Raw genomic sequence first — 20,325 nt, forward strand, 5'->3', positions numbered from 1 at the left:
AGTTTCTAATAAACCTCTTTTGAGTATACCGGAAAATGAAATCAGATAAAATGTAAAAAAAAAAAAAAAAAACCCAAATGTTACCAAAATTATTTGTAATTGGGGAAAAATATTTATAACACAATTATTTTCAAGTACTCAAGCGATAACTTAACTTCATATTTGTGTCAGGCTGTTCCGAATAATTAACACGTTTAGCCGAAATGGCAACCAAATATGGTTCTAGACCAACTGGTACAGATGGGAGCGACTTTTGGCACAGGGAGAGTGTCGCTTACAGACACAAAATGAGGTATAACAACACGATTTAGTTGTAGCAAACAACGCTTTCAACCAAACAGCCGGTACTTCAACTGGGTTGACTTTGCTTGGCCTCGACACCGCCTGTTGTACATTCAACAGACAAATATATCTTTTATAAGTCAGTTTCCACCTTATTGAACGAGCAATGCAGAATTTAAATTATTTGTAGAACAATAAATGAATGAGACAAGCCACTAATAAAAATGGATATATATTTGTTTAGCATGTTTCATGCAATGACCCAATGCATATGTATTTAAACTTATCAAAGTTATATTGAGTTCTGGCAGAGACATATATACATATGTGTATATATGTCTCTGGTTCTGGTAATATAATTGTGGATGGATATTGTTAGTTCAATTATTAGCAATTGATTTAACATCTGTAATATTCATACATGTTACATGTATATTGTTTATTGTATATAATAGCAGTAATTAGTATGCACTCTCCCAAGATGTGAATATTGAGTGTATAGTCTACAGAACATACACATTAAAATACTGGCATCTTGACAGTTGTCATGTGTATATACATTTGTGCTTATAATGCTAATTGTTCTTAGATATTGATTGAAAATATGTTTATTTCCAAATGGTAAGCTAAAATGATGAATGCAATACAGCTTAAAAAGCTAATTACATTACTACTAACATTCTTAAATTTAAAATATAATTCACATGAATAAAATGTTCATGGGTTCTTGTTACTGATCATCAGTATTTATTGATAATTTTATTTTCATCAAAGCAGCTTTTTATCATTATATCAGTGTTTATATTGAACAGATCACATGCACTTTTATTTTAGTGAAATCATGTATTGTATTTCATCTCTTTAGAAGATGATTTTTTACTTAGATAAATTAAATCAATGAGTGATAGATTTCTCCTAGAAGAAATTTAAAAGTCCCATCTAGGTTATATGAGAAGGAGAGAGGATGAAAGATGATAATTAATACACATAAAATGTTACCGACTTCTCTGCAAGTGGTTGTTAATTAGTTGAGATCGACTCTGTCACAGAGGGAGATATTTTTTCTAATTTCATACCAGAGTAAGAACGGAAACACCCAATGTGTCATAAACTGACCGGATATACAATTATTGACATGTTAAAGAATAAGATTTTTTTGTGATATTTTTATTATGTAATTTAAAATCAAAATTTTATGTTAAAAGTGAATTTATTATCACAAAAAATGAAACGAATATCTGTCTCATTGCCCTTAATGTTAATATCAACAGAAAGCACTTTTACGTTGTTCTTGATAAATTTCTCTATGTTTCAATTGCAAATATTCCTTCCGGTCGTTACGGGTCACCATAGCTAAAGTACTTTGCATATTCGTATATTTTCTATGATTATTACCTGCCAATTCTCATCAACAGAAATTGAAAGTGAAATGAAAATCTTTGTTTTAAGCAATGTAGTGTTGAATAAAAATCCCACACTCACTTTCCTTTAAACCCTCATAACTTTGTCATTTCTTTATCTTTTTTCACGGTAGACAGACGATTGATTTTGAAATTGCTCGTCCGATCTTTTTCGATTTTTTTCCATATCATAAACACCTATACACTGCATTGTTACCAAAAATACACCTGAACTTTAATGACCCAGTCACTGATAACAATAACGTGACATATGCGATTTATCTGATAGCCAGAATTGCTCGCGGTAACACCCCGGTACATCAGAGGGCCATGTCAAGTGGGTGATACACATGTTGGTTTCTTTACATTTTTATCATTTTTCTCTGATCGAACTGCTATCCTGGGGATGCTAATTTTGTATAGAGCAGAGTGTTCACTCTTCTTCTCATATAACGTCCTTGGTCCCAGTGAATAAACTTCACAGAAAACAATAGCTATTGTATTTATTTCATGGGGAAAAAGATAACTGACACAAATTTGAATAGATTGAAAAATAATAGATATGACTTTAATTTGGTTCACGATAAAAAGAACATCCATTTACCAAGTGATAAAAATAAACAATTTTGCATCCAATTTCTGACAATGTTTAGATTGTTTATCTTTAGAATATTTAGGAGTATAACAGGGGAAATAACTCAATAAAATGGTGTTTTTTTCACCTATGCAAGGGTATTCTCTCAGGCTGAGATTATTGAAGTTTTATTTTAATACAGTTTAAGCTTTAATTTGAGAATCAAGTTGTAAAAGTAAATTGAGCCAATGCAAGTGATTACAGAGGATCTGAAGGTTTTTTGGACAGAAGTGATCTTTTGGTCAAGTAAATGTTCACCATCATGACCATTACTAATACAGTCAGTACTTTGTAAACATAAATATTGTATGTGTTCCCCAAAAATGCCATAAAAAACTTTTGAAACCTCAAGTACACGTATGCAAATTAATTCACACATGTGCTAATTTGATACCATAACTTTGATTACTGGTAGACCATTTTTGTTGGGGTTGTGGGGCTCCATCCCTATATTGATTATTGTACCGGTACGATAATGACACGTTGTTACACACAATTGAATTCCTCATTTAAACAGTGCAGGTGACATTTTGCAATGGCGTATAACAAACACACCTTATATCATATGACATCATTTTCACAAAAAAATGAAAAATCAAAATGATATCTGAAATCATTCAGTTTTAATTATTTTACTTAAAGTCTTGCACATAAAAAAATACATTCATTTATACTTTTCAGTTCCATAAACAAAGCCAGATTGAAAATGGATTTAATGTTGCAAATTGTTCTATGTGTTCTGATGACAGTTAGAATCCTTCCAGCTTTAGTTTCATTTGTTGGTGTTGGACCAGTTAAACAGTTACGGAAATGGGATCTGCCTGCTCCAAGACCTTGGGAATACATGTGGAGCATCAGCATCATAGCAGCAGTATTAGGACTTCGATCAATTCCTAAAAATGAAGGTTTTCTGTTAAAGCAGTACATGATCGGAACAGTTGTATTTGGACTTTTACCAATCATTTATGGCATTGTTGACCAAATAGATGATTTATATGCATATTTAAATGAAAAAAGATGGAGTGCCCAGTTTTTTGGATATCCAGCTGTAATTGTATGGTTTATGTTTTTAACGGCTGCAATACAGCTACATGGATTTGGACTTTATTTTTCAATGCAACTTTTGAAATCCTGGAAGATAAACAGAACAGACAAAAAGTTGCGTTAACATTGGCACAGTTCTAGAATATATTAAGTTATAGAAGGTTTTACAAGCTATGTGCCATTTAGATATCTCTGAATGATCTTTTTTACCGTGAATGTTAATTACAAAAAGTTTCTTTTTCAAAGTTTTAAACATACATGTATTGTATTTAAAGGGGCACTAGCTGTCAAATTCATGTTCACCGATTTTTATCAAATTCTCATATCTGATTTATAACAATGTAAAACATATATCCAAACTATTAAAAGTCTAAAATAAACAAATAACACAGGCTTGAAAATACGTAGTTTCGTTTCATGTGTAATTTTAATAGTCAAGACACCATCTACGGTAATTAACTATCGAGTTGACCTTAAAAATCATCCGAAAACCATATAAACGATGTAAACATAAATATAGATATAAATAGATTAAGCAAACTCGTGCTGTAATTTTTTTTAGGTCTATTTAATTTCATATTATAGATGAAATATAAATGTTTTTCTTGTTTTTACCTGTATAAGAAAGATTTTTGTAGATCAAATCAGTCAATCAAATGATTTACCTTTGTTTCACTTTCAATGTTGACATTCTTTACCTTTAAATAACTTCACACATACAATTCACATGTTATCCATCTCAAGCTAAGGGGTTAAATTGAAGGTCACATGAATACAGATTCAATGAGGTCGAATTATTGACTTGCAAGTGAATAATTCATAAACAATGTTTTTTGGCTTATTTTGGCCAAATTGAACCATATTGGCTGCTAAAAGCAAATTATTGAGCAAAAAAAATAATATATTAGATTTTTCATATACATGTATCTTCTAGTGCCCCCTTAATGTTTGTTCACAAAGTAAAATGTACAAAATAAAAAAATGGTTAACTGTTGTCCTATGTCTCAGGAGGGACAACATTAAAGTTTATGTTTTTAGTAATCTGCAGAAAATAATGACATAACCTGTTAAACCCTCAAACTGTTGTACAAATGTCATTTAGACTATTCCAATTATTTATATTTAAGCACACCTAACTCCTTTATACAGATCTACGCATTTATTTTATGAACTTCATTAAAGTATTCCAGTTATTTTTTGTTTACATATTTATGTACTTACATGTAGTTATTTGTTTATTTAAAATTTGAATGTATAATTTTTTTTCATGGAACTATGGGTTATATACATGTTGTAACATATATGTGGAATATACAGATGAACATTGACTTGATCCTCATATGACAATTTAACTGTACTTATTGTAATTTGTAAAGGTGACAATTTGTTCTTTTTAAAACAAGCAATTTGTAATTTATAAATTTTGTAATTTGTAATTTGAAAAATTAGTAGTCAATATATGTAGCATGTTTATACGCAGTGATTTTGCTAGTGCTTGTCATTTACGAAACTGTTTTCAAAATGACAAAAGTATTTCAAATCAAATCTTGGTCCCTTGCTGTTACCTCAAATAAAGTTGATTTTCATCTTGTGCAACAGTGACTAAAGCCCTAAAAATCCTAGCTGAAACCCTGTTATACATTGTATTCTGGTTTTTTTCATAATTTGAGAGCTTTCTTATACAAAATGTACATGTATATAATCTTAAGTTTCTGAAATTTCATAAATATTTGCTGTTAAGGATTATGTACCCTTGTGTTGATTCAATGCTAAACATATGGAAATTTTATAGAAAATCCACACCATTTATCCTTGTTCTCTCATATTTGGCAATTTGATAAATGATAGATATAGGATTATTGCATGCAGTGCTAGCATTGATTTCCTTAAAACAAGTTTATTAATGTAGCTATTGGTTAAGGGAGCTACCATTTGATTTTTATGGGGGGGGCTAGGATGAAAAATTTTGTCCTGCATTTTTTTTTTAGCTGTAATCTCTGTCCTGCCTTTTTATTTTTCACTCTGTTCGGTCCTGCCTTTTTTTTTTAGTTTATCCTGACTTTTTTTTACCTAAATTGTCGTCCTGACTTTTTTTTTTTGCAAGTGTCTCATCCTGCCTTTTTTTTTTTACTCAAAACTCCTGTCCTGCCTATTTTTATCTAATTTCATCCTAGCCCCCTCCCCCCCCCCCCCCATAAAAATCAAATGGTAGCTCCCTAAAACAAATAAACATATGACTTAATCAAGTACACCTTTTAGGGTGCGCTCGACTTTGGTGACTCAGCACGAGGTATTTTGGAATTTACAGGTTATGTAGAACTTTTTGTAAAAAATAAACACTAGCACATCATAGAAAAGCAAGTGAGTGATCTATGTTTCAAATTTTATAACAAAAATCTCTGTATTTAAGGCTGTGGATTTTCTATAAAAATCTTGGTTTATTTGCCACAAAGTACTCTTTTCTCTATTAAATGCAATGAAACAGTAAATAATAATGCTTTACATCAAGTTTTTCCTTGGTACATGTACAGAGTGGTCTATCTCTATTATTCATTATATCTGTAGTTTAGATACAATTGATGTTTGAAAAGTTCTTACAAAAATGGCTACAGAAGGGGTCATAAATCTTAATAAAATATGAAGCCCTTGTATCGAATACATCTGTTGTCCAATTTTCTAGTAAAAACTTGACTTCAGCAGTTTGGGACAATGTCTTCCAATTTTTGCTATCTATTTTCATGACTTTGTTTTTCTGGTAAAATATCAAAGTTTGGTCCTAAATGTGTTATCTTTTGCTATCATATTGTTAGTCTATATTTTGGGGGGAGATCATTTGAGCAAAAGTGTATAATGTTATATGTACATTGTAGATGTATCTACTTCATTTAAATGCTAAATAGGCAAGTTTGTCACAGTGAACCATAAAACAGTTCATCACAGATACCATTTATGTCATAATTAATGAAACGACTTATTTAAAGTAAAAAGAACCTGAATTTCTGGTATTATGGAAATTTAAATGAGATGACAGAAAGGAAATTTAAATGAGATGATAGAGTTGTGTATATTTGTTTTGTTTTTATTTTCCAGGAGTTCCCATTTGTTGATTGATTTTGTCATACTTTTTAACCGGATTTTTGTGACAAAAATGTCGGTTATTGATTTGGGGATGTACGGCGGGCGGCGGGCTGGCGGTCGGGCGGGCGGGCGGGCGGGCGGCAATCAAATGTTGTCTGTGCATTAACTCATGAACCGTTCAACCAAAGCTTTTAAAATTTTAATATGTTATTACTGACAACTGTACGAAGGTCAAGTTCAATAATGGCGATTTTGACTTTTACCGTTCAGGAGTTATGGTTCTTGAAAGATTGAAAAATGGAGTTTCCAGTCGTGTCCGTGCATTTATGCATGAACTGTCCTACCAAAGCTTCCCAAATTTTAATATGTTGTTACTGATGACAGAATGGAGGTCATGTTCAATAATGACGATTTTGACTTTTACGGTTCAGGAGTTATGGTTCTTGAAAGATTGAAAAATGGAGTTTCCAGTTGTGTCCGTGCATTTATGCATGAACTGTTCTACCAAAGCTTCCAAAATTTTAATATGCTGTTACTGATGACAAAATGGAGGTCAAGTTCAATAATGACGATTTTGACTTTTACTGTTCAGGAGTTATGGTTCTTGAAAGATTGAAAAATGGAGTTTCCAGTCGTGTCCGTGCATTTATGCATGAACTGTTCTACCAAAGCTTCCGAAATTTTAATATGCTGTTACTGATGACAAAATGGAGGTCAAGTTCAATAATGACGATTTTGACTTTTACTGTTCAGGAGTTATGGTTCTTGAAAGATTGAAAAATGGTGTTTCCCGTCGTGTCCGTGCATTTTCTCATGAACCATTCAACCAAAGCTTTTGAAATTTTAATATGTTGTTACTGATGACAAAATAGAGGTCAAGTTCAATAATGACGATTTTGACTTTTACCGTTCAGGAGTTATGGTTCTTGAAAGATCGTAAAATGGCGTTTCCATTCACGTTGTTGCATTTACTCATGAACCATTCAATCTAAGCTTTTCAAATTTTAATATGTTGATACTGATGACAAAATGGAGGTCAAATTTGATATTGACCATTTTCACTTTCACTATTCATCTGTAATGGTTCTTGTGATATTGTCAGGACACAAATAAATGTTAATAAATCCGGTTTGCTGTCGTTGTGACAGCCTCTTGTTTGTACATGTAACATGATTTGGTGCATATCATTTGTTCTATTAGAACCAGTTAAAACTATCTTTCTAAAAAAAATGGCACTTGCGCTGCATAATAGCTGAATTTCTAATAAGAGGTGTTCCTGTTAATGTCACTGCATGTAGAAAACATTTCTGCAAATTACATATCTGAAGATTTAAATAAACTAGTGGATTTCATCAAAAAAGAAAGTCAGTAAATATATATACTAGTACTGGTACAAATATTTTCTAATATTTTAGTTCCTAGTTATATTATTGACATTTTTGAAAAAGATGTCTTAGTGTTATGTTTTAGTAAAAGTGTTCATACCACTTGTAATTACTTTTCCCAGTTAAATAAGTGTGAACAAAATAATAATTTTGCTGTTGATTGAAGGTATTGTAAATTTGTTATATAAATTGCATTTTTTGTAATGCATAGAGAAAAGGTGTATTGTTTTAAATGTGTGAAATTCATATTTATTTCCTACGATTTTGTATGTTGTCTATGTGTGAGGTGATATTACAATCAAAATTATTTTGCTCATTGTTTACCATTGTGGAAGCAGTATTACTGTCATAAAAATAAAACCAATGAAAGGAATGTTATTTGTGCAATATAAAGCCACTGCCATTATGTGGAGGGTACTGTTGATTTTCAATTAAAATTATTCAATATTCATGGACTTTTCTATATAAACCCATTATTTAGTATTCAAACTTCTATTATTGACCACGACTTTTGAGCTCTCCTGGCCCAAAGAGCTGTACAAGCTATTTCAACCATGTCATAAACTTTTTCTAAGATCTTCTTTAATACTAGTGGTTACTCAACCATACTTTGTATAAATGATCATTGTGGTATCAAGTATAAAGTTTGTGTTTTTTATTTCAATCAGTCAACAAACATAGCCATCATGGTGAAAAAATCCTTATCAATTAAGATTGGAGTCTAGTGCACCTGCTCCATGCAGAATTTGAACTCACAACCTCAGTGTTGACTGGCTAGTGATACCAGTTTGACTTCTTAAACAACTGTGCCACCGAGATCCCTTATGACAGTGGAAAACTTTGTACATGTATAACAAATACTTTTAGAGAGTAAATCCTTTAGATAAATCATAAACTAAAATTACGACTTGACTGAAATCATCAAATGATCTCTTGTAAGCGTTACTACCCTTGAAAGATGATTTTTTTATAACAATATTTTTGTATGTTTCTTATACAACATTTTGACTGTACAATTATTATACCCCCCGCTTTAAAAAAGTGGTGGTATAGTATACTGTTTGACCTCCATCTATCAGTCCGTCTGTCCCATGAATATTGTTCTTTTCATTTCTTGGGAACTACAATTCAAGGATTTCTGAAATTTGGTTTCAGGGTTTATATAAGTCAGCTATACCGTGTGATGCATTTTCAGATTCATCACTCAACAACTTCCTATTTACCAAACACTTACATATTTTTACACTTTAAGACTATCCACCTGCAGTGGGGGTATCATCAGTGAGCTACTGCTCACAGTTTCACTTGTTCTATCAACCAAACATAACTTTTGCCTTTCCCTATCAGAGAAACTAGTGTATCCAAAATACTGTTCTAACCATGAAGACTTATTGGTGAAATAAGAATGAGGTCAAAGTCACAGGAACCTTGTCTGACTGTTTGTTTTCCTTGCAATGATTCAATTTTCCAAATAAACATACTTGTTTGTAACTCATTAACCATGAAATTGGTTTTGTGATAGGAAATATAAAAAAGATGTGGTATAATTGCCAATGAAACAACTGTCCACAAGAGACCAAAATGACACAGACATTAACAACTATAGGTCATCGTACGGCCTTCAACAATGAGCAAAGCCCATACCGCTATAAAAGGCCCAGATAAGACAATGTAAAACAATTCAAACGAGAAAACATACATAAATAATGTGGCTGGGTTAAAGTCTTTTGTATATACATGGTAACAATAATACACTTGCATGACATAAGAATAGATTTTTGTCTAACATGACCATTGAACTGATTTGTCCTTTACTCTCATTTATTGATCCCGGTCATATTTGTGCTGTTAGATCTATTTTCTATATCACCTGTGATAGTTTACCAGACTTCTTATCTACAGCACCAATCAAAATTTCCTTTTTTAAAAGTCCTCTAAAATTGACTCCTTGTGATGTCTGACGTTACAAAATTTACTTCAATTCCCAAACATTACCTATTACAAAGATCATATTTCAGTAAAATAAATGTGGAATGTATCCATACGACACAGATGATGCCCCTGTTTGCACATAACCATAATAAAGTGACATAACTCAAGAACCCTTACAGTGACTCTACCCACAAACGTACTTAGTGTAAACATATTTTATTAATCAAATTCATGTTAAGTAATGTACACAAATTGGCATTTACATAATGATACAAGTGAATAATTAATAGGATCCAAAAACAAGCTGTTGGCTTATATTAAACCGACTTACTTGACCTGAGTATTGTGGTAACATCGTTTATAAGTTTCGTTAAAATTTGATTGAGGCAAACTTATAGGTTAAAGAATGGAAATAAAAATTCATCAATTTTTATACGACAGCAAAAAAATTTTTTGCATTTTTTGCAATGGTATCATGTAGTCTGCGTTGTCATCCGAAGACACATTTAGTTTCCGGACAATAGCTTTTGTTTTAGTGAATGGATCTCTATAAATTTTTACCAGAAGGTTCAATAGCATAAAGGAAGGTTGGGATTGATTTTGGGGGTTATGGTCCCAATAGTGTGGGAATAAGGGGCCTAAATAAGCAATTTGTAGTTTTCAAACAATAACGTGTGTTTAAGTGTATGAATCTCTTTGAAATTATACCACAAGTTTCCATACCATGAAGGAATGGTTAGTATTGACTTTGGGGGTTTTTGCTCAACTTTATTTGGAATTAGGGGCAAAAGGGCCAAAAAAGGGGGAAAACTAGGTTTTTCTGGTCAATCGACAATTAAGACAATTTAAAAGCAGTTTAAAGGAGGTAATTCAAAAACCTTTAACATACAATTGTTTGTTATGTTCTGATTTACCTACCTAACACTACTTGTAATTTATGTATAAAGAATTGTCAGATTTTGGACTAATTGCAAAAATAAGGGGATGGTAGCAGTTCTTAAATTTTTTTTCCAAATTTTTGAAAAGTTTAAAGAAGAAATCTTTAATTGCACAATATTGCGCAATAGATTTGTAAGATCTTGACATTTGATTTGTGTCAGAAACTCATATTATGTCAACAATTTGATCACAATCCAAATTCAGAGCTGTGTTCATACTTGCCCCTACTGTTCAGGGTTCAACCTCTGCGGTCATATAAAGCTGCGCCCTGCGGAGCACCTGGTTCCATTTGTAAAGGGGCACTACTCTAGAACAGAAAAGTGGAGCCACCAAAATTCATAAGAGAGCAACTGCAGAAATGTCTCACCTTCTTTACTAATCATTGATACTTTGTTGATAGTCCTAAATATAAAGCTTTATTAGAACTGTCACATAAACTTAACATTAACCAAGAAAACTAAACATTGACCAATGAACCATGAAAATGAGATCAAGGTCAGATGAACCATGTCAGGCAGACATGTACAGCTAACAATTCTTCCATACAACAAATATAGTTGACCTATTGCTTATACTTTAAGAAAAACAGACCAAAACACAAAAACTGAACACTTCGAAATGAATCATGAAAATGAGGTCAAGGCCAAATAAAACATGCATAACTGACATATAGATCATAAAATATTTCCATACACCAAATATAGTTGACCTATTGCATATAGTGATAGAAAAAAGGACTAAAACTCAAAAACAACTTTGACCACTGAACCATGAAAATGAGGTCAAGGTCAGATGACACATGCCAGTTGGACATATACCACTTACAATCATTCCACACACCCAATATAGTAGACCTATTACATACAGTATAAGGAAAATAGTCCAAAACACAAAAAAAACTTAACTATAACCACTGAACCATGAAAATCAGGTCAAGGTCAGATGACACCTGCCAGTTGGACATTTACACCTAAAAGTCAATCCATACACCGAATATACAAATCCTTTTGCTTAGAGTATCTGAGATATAGACTTGACCACCAAATCTTAACCTTGTTCACTGATCCATGAAATGAGGTCACGTGAAAACTGTCTGATGGGCATTAGGACCTTGCATGGTATGCACATAACAAATATATATAAAAAAGAAGATGTGGTATGATTGCCAATGAGACAACTGTCCACAAGAGACCAAGATGACACAGAAATTAACAACAATAGTTATCCTATCTCTTATAATGAGAGAGAATAAAACATCATAAAAAATTACAACTGAACCATGAAAATGATGTCAAGGACATTGGACATGTGACTTACAGAAACTTCATAACATGAGGTTTCTATATACAAAGTATGAATTATTCGTGTCTTGCACCTTCTAAAATATAAAGCTTTTAAGAAGTAAGCTAATGCTGGAACGCTATCCCTGTTGAGCTTGCTGTGACAAAAGTCGCAGGCTCAACAAAAATTGATCCCAGTTTTGTGGTAATAAGCATTGTGTACAAGATTCTTAACATTTGGTTGATGCATATGTAAGTTAAATAATGGAAACGAGAAATGCAGTAATTTGTCCATTTGTAAAGGGGCATAATTCTAGAAAGGTAATAGTGACGCCACCCATATTCAGACTCGATTTGTGTTTAGTTGTAATAAGAGTTGTGTATAAGTTTCATAACATTCGGTTGAAGCAAACTCAAGTTTAAAGAATGGAAAACAATTTAGGGATGTACAGATGAACAAAGGTAAACAATTTTTTTTTTTTTAAAGATGCAATGTGTATCAATTCAATACTTATTGACTTACAAATTGCTGCCATAACAAGAGTGCACATGCTTTGTCTTGCCTGTTTTACTTAACATTGAGTTCATGTTGAATTTTGTTATATGAAGGCTTTACTAGGAGTATCACACAAACTTAACATTTATATCAATATTTTTTTAATATGGTGTCAAGGTCAGATGACTTGTAAGTTACCAATAAAAGAGCAGAGTATCAATGTCCCGGTGTTTCACATATTTGATCTATATATAAGATACAAGGATAATAGCTAATGAATCACTTTTTTTTTAAAAGAGATGAAGGCTTCAGACCAAATGCAATGTGATTTCCATTATAATTCATATTTCCAAGGGATTTAACTCGTTAAAAATATCACATACTGGGACTTCCATCACAGGCGACACAAAAAACATAATTTATAAATAACCTAGTTTATTTCACATGTATTTAACAACATGAAGTGAATTTATACAAATAAATCTTTAGTCATTTATCAAATATAACAATTTAGCCCGTTCACATTATTTCAATTAACTTTATACGGGTACATTGTATCTATAAATTAATGTCTGTATGGTAATAAGAAATGCCAAGTTTTGTACAAAGGTAACATAGTTAAAAGATGTTCAGTAAATTGTGTCCCTTGTTTAGTCATCTTGGCTGACAGGATCTATCTTAATACCGCTTCTGATTTGTCCCCAACCAATCAATCTGAAAAGAAAGAAGAATAAAACATTTAATTCCTACATCTAATCCTTTTAAGTAGTGGACAGTTATAGAAATTTTTCCACAATATCTGAGTTAATAAGCAGACTACACGAAATACGTCGGATCGTCGGACAAATCCGGTGAATAATGGATCGGTCTGGTAAAATTTTGTTGAATTCCAGTCCGAATGTCCGGTGTTTTTTTTCATGGATTTTTCTAACATTCTAGCCAAATTGCCAAACGATCTCAAATTCATTTTCATCTTTATTATTCATCACAGCGATGTTTATTTTGTTCAACCGCTAGCTTTATGCCGAAAATCGCCAACCAGTAATGTGTAAATCCGGGTAAAAACATATCTGACTGTCAAAAACAACAATGGCTGCCATCATTGGCTCAACCGGATATGTAAATTAAACGGTTAAAACCGGATCAGATTCTGGAAATGGATAAGGATAATTCCGGGTTTGCAGATTAAATACAATAAATGAATAAAAATCCAAGCAGATCACAAAATTCAGCTATGAAATATAAACACTAGAATTGAAAACCAAAAGTTATATTAAAAAGAAAGAAAAAACAGGAAATAATATTTTATACAGAAACTCTATATTATGTTAAGTTCACAAACATTGTTAAAATCCAATACAAGAGGCTGTCACAACGACAGCAAACCGGATTTATTAATATTTATTTGTGTCCTGGCAATATCACAAGAACCATTACTGATGAATGGTGAAAGTGAAAATCGTCAATATCAAATTTGACCTCCATTTTGTCATCAGTATCAACATCTTAAAATTTGAAAAGCTTAGATTGAATGGTTCATGAGTAAATGCAACAACGTGAATGGAAACGCCATTTCACAATCTTTCAAGAACCACAACTCCTGAACGGTAAAAGTCAAAATCATCATTATTGAACTTGACCTCTAATTTGCCATCAGTAACAACATATAAAAATTTCAAAAGCTTTGGTTGAATGGTTCATGAGAAAATGCACGGACACGACTGGAAACACCATTTTTCAATCTTTCAAGAACCATAACTCCAGAACGGTAAAAGTCAAAATCGTCATTATTGAACTTGACTTCTATTTTGTCATCAGTAACAACATATTAAAATTTGGGAAGCTTTGGTAAAACAGTTCATGCGTAAATGCATGGACACGACTGGAAACACCATTTTTCAATCTTTCAAGAACCATAACTCCTGAACGGTTAAAGTCAAAATCATCATTATTGAACTTGACCTCCATTTTGTCATCAGTAACAACATATTAAAATTTGGGAAGCTTAGGTAGAACAGTTCATGCGTAAATGCACGGACACGACTGGAAACTCCATTTTTCAATCTTTCAAGAACCATAACTCCTGAACGGTAAAAGTCAAAATCGCCATTATTGAACTTGACCTCCATTTTGTCATCAGTAACAACATATTAAAATTTGGGAAGCTTAGGTAGAACAGTTCATGCGTAAATGCACGAAAACGACTGGAAACTCCATTTTTCAATCTTTCAAGAACCATAACTCCTGAACGGTAAAAGTCAAAATCGCCATTATTGAACTTGAACTTCATTTAGTTGTCAGTAACAACATATTAAAATTTTAAAAGCTTTGGTTGAACGGTTCATGAGTTAATGCACGGACAACATTTGATTGCCTCCCGCCCGCCCGCCCGACCGACCGACCGCCCGCCCGACCGACCGCCCGCCCGACCGCCGTACATCCCCAAATCAATAACCGACATTTTTGTCACAAAAATCCGGTTAAAAATGGGACATTACTCTTCACTGAAATGCATTCAAGCAATTGTGCACAACTTTCATAACAATATACCCTCTTGTTACATCATTTTGTTTTTGTGCATTTTTGGGAGGAGTAGGGCACAACAAAGTCATATGCTTGTTGGTTTTTTTTTTCGGATAATATACAATTAGATGTAAAAATAAACAGCTGCGCCATGAGCGCATGATACGCCCGACGTCTTGTGTGGAAGTTTTATGCAATAATCATAAATAGTTTCTGAGAAAGTTTTAAGCAATTACCATTTATTGCTTTTGAGACATGGCGGGACATGTGAAACCCCCCCACCCTGTTTTTTTTTTACAAATATCACTAAAATAAAATTTTGAATCAAACCAAAAACTATACAGATCTTTAGATTAATATAACAAAGAAGTGTGTACAGTTTCAATAATCATAAATTGTTTTTGAGATACGGCGCGACATGTAAAACCAGATGCTCCGCGGGGCGCAGATTTATACGACCGCAGAGGTTGAACCCTGAACGGTTGGGGCAAGTATGGACACAACATTCAAGCTGGATTCAGCTCTAAATTTGGACTGTGATTAAATAGTTGACACAGCATAGGTTTCTGACACAGAATGAATGTGGTCTAATGAACTTAAAAAATTTTTTTTGCCTTTGAGCAATTCACTATGCTGATGAATATTAATCCTCTCAAAAAAATGTTTGAAGAAATTTTCTTTTTATTTATGAAATCTGAAATGAAAAAAATTGACCCCCCAATTTTTTTTTCACATCCCCCTTTCCCTTATTTCAAAACTGATCTCAATTCAAATTTCTAATGAAGTTTGCAACAATAACTACTCATTTAAATACATCATAAAATATTAAAATGTAAAAAAAGTGCTTGCTATCACTGAATGGTAAAGATTGTTTTAATCTATCAGTTGGTAGTAAAAGTGAATATACATTGTATATTGTATAAAACAATGATTGAAGTTGATTCAACTACTATTCTGGACAAAGAAAGATAACTCCAATTGAAATCCAATTGGAATTTCTTGCTATTGCACAATATTGTGCAATTAGATATTTCTTGCTATTGTGCAATACTGTGCAATTGAAAATATTTGCTATTGCACAATACTGTGCAATTGAAGATTTCTTGCTATTGCACAATACTGTGCAATTGAAGATTTCTTGCTATTGCTGAATACTGTGCAATTGAAAATTTCTTGCTATTGCACAATACTTAATATAATAATTTTGGATCCTGATTTGGACCAACTTGAAAACTGGGCCCATAATCAAAAATCTTAGTACATGTTTAGATTCAGCATATCAAAGAGGCCCAAGAATTCAATTTTTGTTAAAATCATACTTAGTTTAATTTTGGACCCTTTGGACTTTAATGTAGACCAATTTTAAAACGGGACCAAAAATTAAGAATCTACATACACAGTTAGATTTGGCATATCAAAGAACCCCAATTATTCAATTTTTGATGAAATCAAACAAAGTTTAATTTTGGACCCCGATTTGGACCAACTTGAAAACTGGGCCAATAATAAAAAATTTAAGTACATTTTTAGATTCAGCATATCAAAGAACCCCAAGGATTCAATTTTTGTTAAAATCAAACTAAGTTTAAATTTGGACCCTTTGGACCTTAATGTAGACCAATTTGAAAACGGGACCAAAAATTAAGAATCTACATACACAATTAGATTCGGCATATCAAAGAACCCCAATTATTCAATTTTTGATGAAATCAAACAAAGTTTAATTTTGGACCCTTTGGGCCCTCTATTCCTAAACTGTCGGGACCAAAACTCCCAAAATCAATACCAACCTTCCTTTTATGGTCATAAACCTTGTGTTTAAATTTCATAGATTTCTATTTACTTATACTAAAGTTATGGTGCGAAAACCAAGAAAAATGCTTATTTGGGTCCCTTTTTGGCCCCTAATTCCTAAACTGTTGGGACCTAAACTCCAAAAATCAATACCAACCTTCCTTTTGTGGTCATAAACATTGTGTTTAAATTTCATTGATTTCTATTTACTTAAACTAAAGTTATTGTGCGAAAACCAAGAATAATGCTTATTTGGGTCCTTTTTTGGCCCCTAATTCCTAAACTGTTGGAACCAAAACTCCCAAAATCAATACCAACCTTTCTTTTGTGGTCATAAACCTTGTGTCAAAATTTCATAGATTTCTATTAACTTAAACTAAAGTTATAGTGCGAAAACCAAGAAAATGCTTATTTGGGCCCTTTTTGGCCCCTAATTCCTAAAATGTTGGGACCAAAACTCCCAAAATCAATCCCAACCTTCCTTTTGTGGTCATAAACCTTGTGTTAAAATTTCATAGATTTCTATTCACTTTTACTCAAGTTAGAGTGCGAAAACTAAAAGTATTCGGACGACGACGCAGACGACGACGCCAACGTGATAGCAATATACGACGAAAAATTTTTCAAATTTTGCGGTCGTATAAAAAACCCTCCCCTTTTTTACAAAATACTCAATAACTCAAAAATAAAATTTTGAGTCATCACCAAAAAGTATACAGATCTTTAGATTAATATAACAAAGAAGTGTGTAAAGTTTTAAGCAATAATCATAAATCGTTTTTGAGATACGGCACGACATGTAAAAACCCCCTCCCCCTTTTTTACAAAATACTCAATAACTCAAAAATAAAATTTTGAATCATCACCAAAAAGTATACAGATCTTTAGATTAATATAACAAAGAAGTGTGTAAAGTTTTAAGCAATAATCATAAATCGTTTTTGAGATACGGCGCGACATGTAAAAAACCCTCCCCCTTTTTTACAAAATACTTAATAACTCAAAAATGAAATTTTGAATCATCACTGAAAAGTATACAGATATTCAGATTAATATAACTAAGAAGTGTGTAAAGTTTTAAGCAATAATCAAGAATCGTTTTTGAGATACGGTGCGACATGTGAAAAAAAAACAAACCCCTGTTTTAGTTACAAAGTGCCGTAACTCAAAAAGTTTAAATCTTATTTTCACCAAAAAGTATACAGATCATTTGACCATCATAAAAAAACAACTATATTAAGTTTCATGAAATTTAGATAAGTCGTTCTCAAGTTACGGTGCGACATGTTTACGCCGGACAGACGGACGGACACCAGCCATTGTATACCATAATACGTCCCGTCAAAATTTTGACGGGCGTATAAAAATTGGTCTGGTAAAATTTCATTCGGTCTGGTAAAGCTAGGATGCTTACCAGACCGAATGTCCTGTAAAAATAAAATTCATTCGTGTAGTCTGAATAAGTCATAGATACCAGGCTTATAATAATTATGTATGGCAGACAGACATTTTGTCTTCACTAGACTCATCAGCCATGTTCATATCAAAACAGTTTGAAGACTGAATCTTTTTTGAAGTTGAAGAGCAATAAAAATGGAATCTTCAGAAAGTTGTGCCAGACACAGCTATTGCAATCTATGTCAGGTGGTAGAAATAGTGAAGTTTTTCAAATAACTCGCTATTGTACCAACAGTAAATTTCAAGACAATGAACATTGTGTATAAGTTCATAACATTTGATTTTTTAGATTTGGTATCCCTCTAAAATATTACTGAATTCTTATCATTACTTTAAGGACAACTGGTTACTTACCTCCAATGTTTTTCCACCCTTCGACTCAGAGCAATTTTTTCTCCTATATCTGTACATACAGGATTTGTAAGACCAATTTTAGCTAAATCAGCTTTGACAGCCAGTACACGTCCTCCTGTTGACAAGGATCCTATATTAACCATTAATACTTCATTCTTTGATAACTTCTGTACCTGTAAAACAAAAGTAAATAATGAGCAATAGGGAATTCAAATAACTTCTGTACCTGTAAAACAAAAGTAAATAATGAGCAATAGCGAATTCAAATAACTTCTGTACCTGTAAAACAAAAGACTTAAGTAAATAATGAGCAATAGGGAATTCAAATAACTTCTGTACCTGTAAAACAAAAGTAAACAATGAGCAATAGGGAATTCAAATAACTTTGGTGCCAGTAAACTAGAAGTTAATAAAAGAACACATATTTTATCTGTTCAAGGGCAATAACTAAAAAAATACTTTGCCATTTTTTTTCTTTTTTTTCAGACAATATTATAGAGAAATGAAAGCTTGAGAGCAAATACAATGCACTTTCTAATAAAATTTATATTTCTAAGGGCATCACTCTTTTAAAACTATTTTAATAATACTGATCTTCAAATTTGTCCTAGTATTGCTGCTATAAACCTTTGATATAAATTTGTCTAAAAAAGCTGACAAAAATTGTACATGTGAGAGGGCTTAAAATGCAATTTCCCATATTATAACTATTTCAAAGGGCATAACTCTTTTTAAAGACAATGAACATGATGCACCCATATTCAGCATATTAAAATTGTTGCAAGGACAAAATGGTATGTTTCAAGGTTATGTAATCATATCAAGCGAATAAAATGGCTTTCTAAATCAAAAATATTTTTATGTTCAAACTTCATCTATGTTTTGTGGTTATTAGCATAATGAAAAAGTTTCAGAACATTTGGTAAAGGCAAACGAAAGAAAGTGACCAGAAACGAAAAATTAAGCAATTTTTCAATTTGTAAAGGGGCATAATAACTCTAGAATTTCAAAAAAAGAGACGCCACCAAATTCAAACTAGATCTGTGCTTTGTGGTAATACAAAAGATTTGGCTTGGACTGGGGCATATAATTCAAAAGGGAGTTTTCTTTCATCAATTTGCACAAAAAATGTAACCTACGTAGGAAATCAATCCAGGAATACTGAGGTTGGTGTATGCATTTTTAAAATCGTCTCAAATGTAACATTTAAAGTGTGCAACACAGGAATGAAAACTGAAAAATTGAATCCCCACATTTATGTATTTTCATTGTAATGTATAGTGAAAATCAATCAAGGAATACTGGAGTAATGGCACGACTCATGATACCAGAGTAACCAGATGCTCCGCAGTGCGCAGCTTTATACGACCGCAGAGGTTGAACCCTGAACAGTTGGGGCAAGTATGGACACAACATTCAAGCTGGATACAGCTCTGAATTTGGATTGTGATTAAATAGTTGCTTTTTTTGCTTTTGAGCAATTCACTATGCTGTTGAATATTAATCCTCTCAAACAAAAAATATTTGAAGAAATTTTCTTTTTAATTTCTGAAATCTAAAATGAGAAAAATTGAACCCCCCCCCCCCCCAATTTTTTTTTCACCTCCCCCTTTCCTTTATTCCAAAAATGATCTCAATTCAAATACTAATGGAGTTTGCAACAATAACCACTCATTTAAATACATCATAAAATAGAAAAATAGAAAATGTCATACAGTCAGTGTTA

At 32.4% G+C, this 20,325-nt stretch overlaps 2 protein-coding genes across 2 annotated transcripts in view; one reads left to right on the forward strand and one right to left on the reverse strand.

Annotated features, from left to right (window-relative positions):
- Positions 1 to 87: 87 nt before the first annotated feature.
- Positions 88 to 8,272, forward strand: LOC143047195 (protein jagunal homolog 1-like). The gene is made up of 2 exons (XM_076220188.1): positions 88 to 292; positions 2,998 to 8,272. Exons 1-2 carry the CDS (start codon positions 204 to 206, stop codon positions 3,482 to 3,484), a joined length of 576 nt encoding a protein of 191 aa, XP_076076303.1. The 5' UTR covers positions 88 to 203; the 3' UTR covers positions 3,485 to 8,272.
- A 4,616-nt stretch (positions 8,273 to 12,888) lies between these two features.
- LOC143047198 (eukaryotic translation initiation factor 2 subunit 3-like) overlaps positions 12,889 to 20,325 on the reverse strand; it is a 56,690-nt gene continuing 49,253 nt past the window's right edge. Inside the window, exons 12-13 of the mRNA XM_076220196.1 lie at positions 18,600 to 18,772; positions 12,889 to 13,184 (exon numbers count right to left, since the gene is read on the reverse strand). Coding sequence (XP_076076311.1) covers positions 13,121 to 13,184; positions 18,600 to 18,772 — 237 coding nt within the window. The 3' untranslated portion in view covers positions 12,889 to 13,120. The remainder of the gene's footprint in view (positions 13,185 to 18,599; positions 18,773 to 20,325) is intronic.

The sequence above is a fragment of the Mytilus galloprovincialis genome, chromosome 10 (assembly GCF_965363235.1).
Source record: "Mytilus galloprovincialis chromosome 10, xbMytGall1.hap1.1, whole genome shotgun sequence".
Classification (NCBI taxonomy): domain Eukaryota; kingdom Metazoa; phylum Mollusca; class Bivalvia; order Mytilida; family Mytilidae; genus Mytilus; species Mytilus galloprovincialis.

What these genes read in the sequence shown, in the direction of transcription:
- LOC143047195 (XM_076220188.1), top strand. Translation starts at nt 204, where the DNA reads ATGGCAACCAAATATGGTTCTAGACCAACTGGTACAGATGGGAGCGAC. An exon ending in GCTTACAGACACAAAATGAG is followed by an intron (nt 293 to 2,997) that starts GTATAACAACAC and finishes TATACTTTTCAG; the next exon opens with TTCCATAAACAAAGCCAGAT.